The sequence below is a fragment of the Paramisgurnus dabryanus genome, chromosome 16 (genome assembly GCF_030506205.2).
Source record: "Paramisgurnus dabryanus chromosome 16, PD_genome_1.1, whole genome shotgun sequence".
NCBI classification, from domain to species: Eukaryota; Metazoa; Chordata; class Actinopteri; order Cypriniformes; family Cobitidae; genus Paramisgurnus; species Paramisgurnus dabryanus.
Genome location: NC_133352.1, coordinates 21,867,584 through 21,874,924, shown reverse-complemented (window position 1 = coordinate 21,874,924; position 7,341 = coordinate 21,867,584). Strand labels below are relative to the sequence as shown.

At 35.3% G+C, this 7,341-nt stretch overlaps 1 protein-coding gene across 7 annotated transcripts in view; it reads right to left on the bottom strand.

Moving 5' to 3' along the window:
* gria2b (glutamate receptor, ionotropic, AMPA 2b) overlaps positions 1–7,341 on the bottom strand; it is a 31,320-nt gene that overhangs the window by 6,191 nt on the left and 17,788 nt on the right. For all 7 annotated transcript variants that reach the window (XR_010536352.1, XM_065272587.2, XM_065272557.1 and 4 more), the window contains exons 4-12: positions 6,371–6,567; positions 5,831–5,884; positions 4,520–4,678; positions 3,832–3,999; positions 3,634–3,738; positions 3,438–3,545; positions 3,142–3,348; positions 2,553–2,920; positions 243–441 (exon numbers count right to left, since the gene is read on the bottom strand). Coding sequence is in view for 6 of the 7 variants with exons in the window: in XM_065272587.2 (XP_065128659.1) it covers positions 243–441; positions 2,553–2,920; positions 3,142–3,348; positions 3,438–3,545; positions 3,634–3,738; positions 3,832–3,999; positions 4,520–4,678; positions 5,831–5,884; positions 6,371–6,567 (1,565 nt within the window). In the remaining variant the exon portion in view is untranslated. The remainder of the gene's footprint in view (positions 1–242; positions 442–2,552; positions 2,921–3,141; positions 3,349–3,437; positions 3,546–3,633; positions 3,739–3,831; positions 4,000–4,519; positions 4,679–5,830; positions 5,885–6,370; positions 6,568–7,341) is intronic.

The window sequence follows — 7,341 nt, the reverse complement described above, 5'->3', positions numbered from 1 at the left end:
ATGTCAATGAAAACAAATGTTTCCAATTTACTATTACTGAAGGCAGCAATCGGTGTTGATTTAGCTAGGGGCTATAATATCCATGAGTGTTGCTTTTATTAATGCATTCCATTAGTTCTGTTTAAAGATGTCATTAATAAAATGTGAACAACAGGTCAGGTTAAAGTTCTCTGTTTGGGGGCTTATTTTAATGTAATACAGGCAGATGAACTACATGGCTATAAAGAAAAGTGGTGTCTTACTCTGAAAAACTCCTTTGTTGAGCCAGAATCTAGCGTTCCATAAGCAATCTCTGTTTGCTTTGCTAAATCTTCTGCACTTTCAATAGGAGACACCATCCTCTCTACTGTCAGGAATGCAGCCAAATTAGCCGTGTATGATGAAATTATGATCAGGGTGAAAAACCACCAGACTCCACCAACTATCCGGCCAGAAAGAGACCTGATGAAAAAGTGTCCAGTGGAATGCGTTAGACATGATTGTGCAAATGCAGACAAAGGTTAGGAAATATAAAAGTTAAAGTGTACGAAATAAATGTTTAAGCAGCATGCACTTTTTTAAAGAAATAAACCGTTTTAAATCATTGTGGATCTGTTTGCTTGTTGTACACTTTAAAATGGTTGGGTAAATATTGGACAGAAATGGACTCAATAACCGATGGTTGCAAAACAACTTTTAATCCAGCATGTGTTCTGTCCAGTATCTACTCATAATAACCCAGACATTTTTTAGAGTTTAGTATCTAAAAACAAATGTATTATCTTTAATATGTAATATTATATAATATTCAAATGATGAATAAAGACTGAGGTATTTGTAAGGATTGCTGCTGTGTAGACCTGCAGTTGTATAGCTGACTCTATATATCTCTTAATATGAAGAGTTTGGTTTCAAAACGCAATAAATTCATTTTGACTAATTTCGGTAAAAACGTGTTTTCTATACCAAGAAAGTGACGTGATGAAAACCACTATTTTCTGTTACAACCTTTTCACATAGCATCTTTAGGTTATAAAAACATTGAAATTCAAATCCATAATTTGATTTTCAAAGATTTATTATAAAAACAGATTATTTTTTCACAAAATGCAATAACTGAAATGTTATCTTCATTTAAGGCCACTTCACACTGGTCAGCTGTCTGACCAGTGTGAAACCCCTGTTGGCAGTTATTGGATCAAAGTCAAAGAGACTTGGTTGTCTGTTGGTGTCTGTTGGGATATGTTGGTGTCTGTTGGAGTTGGTAGTTGTCTGACCAGTGTGAACTGGCCTTTAGTTGACTAGTGGTATCCACTGATTCAAAAATAAACATTAATGGCATTAATCAAAACACTTACTTTGTCATATTAAGAACATTGTCAAGGCTTCTGTCATCCTTGGGACGTTGTCGCTTAATTTTTTTGACAGCGATAAGCTGTAAAATGTTTTGGTCCTGCTTGATTTTCATTGATTTCACGTAAAATAATGGGAAGTTGATGCTGTCGTGTGAGAACAAGCAACAGCCGGCATTTTTCCGTTGCCTCAGTGCCTCTCACATAAATTATTCGAATTTGATGATTAACATTTCTTCCCCGCCACAAAAAACCACCACAGGCTTATCAATGCCATCAAAATTACTATTTTGTTTTTGTTTGTTTGTTGATCACGAAGTACAAAGTAGAAGAGGAAAACTTGGATTCCATGTGTATTCAAAGTGCCATTATTGTTTACAATGCATGGTTTGGTGCGCTGTGATTTGTTATGCAGATTTATTGCATTCTGCAGAGAAGGAGGACTGGCGTTTGTCGCGGTTTGAAAAAAGGGCAGAAAAGATGACGGAATAACATGGCGGATATCGGATTTTGCATAAAATGAAGAATGGACTTTTTAATACTGACCTGATACAATACTATTTTTGGTGGTAACATAAAGGCGTTTATTGCGTTTTGGAACCAAACCCTTCATATGTAACTTGTTCTCACTAAAGTATTCAAGTGTTTTACAAGGTGGATAATTTATATGAATTTGGATGATGTAAATCTTACGAAACATATGGTTATTTAGGAAAAGCAATAATAAATCCCCACATCCAAAGCCATCATCACAAGTGCACTGAAAAAAATTATTCATTCAATTTACTCAATGTTTTTAAGGTAAGTGGTTGCAATCAATTTATTTAAGCTACATTTAAACAAAAGTTGTTTATTGTATTTTCATTTACTAATGTTTTTTGTTTAAATGTAGCTTAAATAAATTGATTGCAACCACTTACCTTAAAAAAATTGAGTAAATTGAATGAATAATTTTTTTTCAGTGTGGGAAAAAAGCTAATTGTTCTAAAACATGCAAATGAGATACAAATTCATAAAATAGTTTAAAATTTGTGTGAGATTGTGTTAAAATGTTATTTCTCAAATCACTATACTGTACATTTACTTAAAATGTAATATTTATTCACTTCGGCATACCTAATTATTCATTTAAAAAAATCTTAGTCTAAGTCTTTAACGCTGTAATATTTTCCCTATTTGACCAAATACAAGCCATATTTATAGAAGAAATGAAGTACCAACCTTGGTGAAATATCACAGCCTTGTCTCATAAAAGCTCCAAGAGAGAACCAAAGGCTGTTGAAAATCCCAAACTCATTGGTTGACTCATTGGTCTGAATCTGTCCGTCCTCATATTCCTCTGTGTGCCACTCGTATGGACTGAAACGGCTAACCAGGAAGAGCACCACACTCACGCCAATGTAGGCAAACACAATACACATCCAGATTTCATAGGCCAGAGGGTCCAGAAACGAGAACACACCGGGCTTGGACTTCTGAGGCTTCTTGATCATGATAGAGATGCCCAGGCTCATGAATGGTTTGGAAAAGTCAATGACTTCTTCTCTGACTAACGTGATAGTCAATGGAGCCACTGCTATGTCCGCTTTCTAAAATGAAAGAGAGAATTTAGTGAATCTGAATTTGGATACAGTCCTTAATTGTTTGAACAAAAGATTTTTATTGGTCTTTGTGAAGTATGAATGTTGTTTGTGCTGTGAAAGTTCTTCCCCCATGCTGACAACTAAACAGTCAAACAGCTACGTTTCACACCAGCACCTTATTTATTTACTATATCATTACGACTTTAAATATTATATGTCCCTCTTACCCCATAAACCAGCTCTCCAACCATTCCATTCCAAATCTTTGTTTCTGCATCTCTGGCTCCATATTTGCCATCTCCAACAATTTTCAGCTGATATTTAAACCCGCAATGCTTTGCAATTTCAGCTGCCAAGTCCACACAATAACCCTCATATCTTTCATTATCCACAAAAAGATCGGCATTCTTCTTCAGCATTACATACGGTGCTTCCTGAGAGAGATATTAAACCACTTGTCAATGACCACAGAGCACAACTTTTAACAGAATAGCTGACTGATATTACAGAAAAAGAGACTTACTAGAATGGTAGTGACAATCACGGTCTTGTTTTCAAGCCCCATTGTATCATTTGGGAAGAGATCAGACTTTGTCACAACCATTTTATCAACTTCATTCCAGTAGCCAATCTGACAAAGACAGAGACAGAGTTTGAGTTGAGAATCATGGTGAAATGATAAAGTTTGTGAGATAGGTACCGTCATGTTTTTTTCTTACCTTAACTGGACCATTGCTTTTCAGTTCCATGACATTGACAGTATAATTGACCCTCTTTCCATATTGGTCAAACTGAATGTTACCAGTGAGACCATCAACTCTCACCTGCATGAAAAGGATATAAATCACAATAGGTTTCACTTCTTTTAGGACATAATTGTACGTTTTCGATTCTTACTCATGAAGGGGATTTGGCACCTGTTTAAGGGCTCGTTCTATCTCAACGCCCTGTGCCCATGGAACAGCAGGATTTGCCAAGCAATCTCCATTGTTTGCTCTACGGGAGATGTCGATGCGTTGCTTGTGCAGGTAGCGAAAGGCCTCGGTCATCACTTGAACTGCATCATAGGTCAATGCTGAAGTATACTGGACATAAGGGTAATAGATTGGAATTAGAATGACAGGAAGCACTATACAGTATCAAGTCTACCACATTTAATAAAACCACCATATAAAGTATAAGGTATAAGCATTAGTGCGTCAGAAAAGTTGATATTAATGCTCTCAATTAGGATTTATGTCCACTGTAAGGCAATCACAGGAAAATTTAAATTTAAAAGGCATTCTTAAATAAATAAATACCCAACCTTGTTAGTTATCATTTATATTTGGTGCATTAGGGAATATGATATGCATATTGGTTATTTAGTTGGAATGTATGAACTAAAAAACGTCCAGTCTCTGGGAATTAAGCGTTAGTCTTAGTGAACTGGCAAAAAGACAAATGAGAGCACATTTTAATCTAGAGTTGAAAATGACTAACACACTTTTCCTGCGAATGGTAAAAGGTTTAAATGGGTTTTATGTTCATGTAGTAATTAACTGGACATTTATTTTAATCATATTCAGTAAAGCCGGCTGAAACATTCACACACACTGTTCATACCCTTATCTTGCTGTCTGCTCCAGGATATTCTTTTTCCTCTAAAGCTTCCCAGCGCTGGTCAAATTTGGACACCAGAGGGTCATCAAAATCCACAATTTGAAAGCCAGACACATTTGCTCCACCATATTGGATTTTTGTAAGATCTCCATCTACAAAACCCTTAAAACAGAACATGTTTCTTTTACAGCTTTATTGCATTTTTATCAGGCAAAACATTTATTTCACCAACATTTTTAGCTTAGTTGCACACTTTTCAATTGCACAGGTTTTTTGGAGATCTTTTTTGTGTACAAAAATATGCATTGCTCTGATTGACAAACCCAGTCTCACGGAGTTGCCTATAAATATCATAAAGTGTAAAAATCGTGCAGTACGTACGCCAAATTCCAATTTGGCATGCATATGATACGCCAGTCCTCCCCATTCGCTTAAAGGTGACATAGAATGATTGAACGGGGTATTTATCCTTTTTCTGTGATGTGGCATGTAGACAATTTTTTTTTGTTTGGGTCTGTAATGCCTTAGAAGCTTCCTAAAAACCTCTCTCAGATAGCTCTATTAGGGTGGGGGATTTTAAACAAGTGGTTTTGCACCTATTTGGCTCCCCCTACTGGCTTAACTTGCAATCTCATAACTGATTGGCTGACTTTGCTGCCACTTAAAAAATGTAGCCAATTATTTTAAAGTGGAGGGGCAGGGAGATGCCTGTGATGTCATAAGCATCAGTTTTTCAGATTGGGCCGTTTTCTGGCTGACATTTCTAAAAGAGGAATTTCTATGAGACTGGGATGTTTAGCATGTTTAGCACTTTTTGTATGTTTGTGAAAGCAAGACTACCATTATTCAACAAAGACAAGGTAAAAATAGTTTTTCATTCTCTGTCCCATTTAAACGGCGCATCTTTTTTTGTTACATATAAATTACATTCTAACCTAAACCTCAATTCTAACCCCAACTCCAAGTGACCATGGCTTAAAAATAGACAAAAACATGGAGAAACTTATATTTTAAATAACGTCCTTAAGCAAATCTTAAATCTAACCCTAAACCCAAGCAAAAATGGTTTAAAAAACAGAAAAAAAGTGAGAAACCAATAAATAAAATGACAAAAAAGATGCATAGGGAGTGAATAGGGAGGACTGGCGTATCATATGCACGCCAAATTGGAATTTGGCATATGTATTGCACGATTTTCACACTTTGTGCAAATTATACGCATCTACAGACTGGGTAGCATTTACAGAAAGGAAAGTAGTACACAGTCAGACATTAGGTTACTATTTTGGTGTTATTGAATTTTAGGTAATTTACCAGGTTTGCAATGATGTAGTGATATCCCTTCACATGCCTGCCAATAGTTATGATCTGAAAAGAGAAAATTGATAAAGTGTCAATGATTGGGTGTCATTATATGAAATGAAAGGAAATTTGCATTGACATTCATAGAAAGAAAAAATGTGTGTGTGCGCACACTCGTGCACTTTTAGATAGAGCTATATTATAAAGCCCAGATCAGCTGCATTGATTCTGGTGGTTGGTTAAACACAATTCTGCAGGTCTTAAATAGAAATCAATAGGCCACCCCTGAGGGTACAGAAAGCGTGAATGAAAGACCTATTTGAAGAGGAATTTTCTGCGCACTAATGTCCATCTGCTTGCTTAGCCTTATTAATGATTTATAGTTATAGTGCTTTGGAAATATTTTCAGTTCCTTTATTATAAATTTAATCAGATTCGATTAAAGAAAAATAAATTCCCTTTCTTCCTCTGAATGTACATAAAGTTGTACAAAATAATGTCAAAATATGTTTCAAGGAAAATTGTTTTTGAGCATGCATTTAATATCTGTACCTGTTCCATAATGTCTTTAACCTTGTCCTGTTCGCAGTCAAGAATGACCCTCCGTTCCTTCTTATTCTCTAGGTCTTGAAAGAGGGAGCGATATGCTTCATCCTTTCTCTCATCCTTCATATTTCCCACATTGATGGCAGTCACCTGCCATTTCTTCTCTGCTGCTGTGTCCAGTACAACTTGAAGTGTGGTGAGTCCTGATTAAGAGAAAAAAAAGAAAGGGTAATATCATAAGTACACTGAAAAAAATTATTAATTCAATTTACTACATTTTCTAAGGTAAATGGTTGCAATCGATTTATTTAAGCTACATTTAAACAAAAAAAGATAAGTAAAGTAAAATAAAATAAAAAACTTTTGTTTAAATGTAGCTTAAATAAATTGATTGCAACCACTTACCTTAAAAAAATTAAGTAAATTGAATGGATCATTTTTTCAGTGTGTAGATATATTCGTATATATTTATTATTTCAGTGGGTTATACAATGCACACATCCAGAGCATTTAATGTGCACTGCCTACAATGTCAGAAATTAAACCATTTTGAGGTACCATATGCACCCTTAAAGGTGTACTTTTAGAAAAGGTACCACCCCAGTGACAGCGTTTGTATGCTTTTTTGAGAGTGTAGATGCATAAAACAGACATGCAGACCTTTGTGACTTTGTAACTTAAACTAGTCTCATTTGAATAGGTCAAGCCTTAGAGCTATTCATGAAGAAAAGTGTTTAAACACTCATTAGTAAGGATCATTAGCACTGTGTTATATATAATAACCGTTTTCTTCAAGGCAAATGAGAAAATAGCACTGTAATACCTGATGTGGGTCACTTAGTAAATACTAAAAAGCTTATAAACTCATTTATAATCATTATTGTTCTGGCACACTTCAAAATTACTCCTGAATCCAGAAATGTCTGATGTGTGAAAAAAATAAAAGATGTAACCATGACTATGCTCTAACTCAGTGG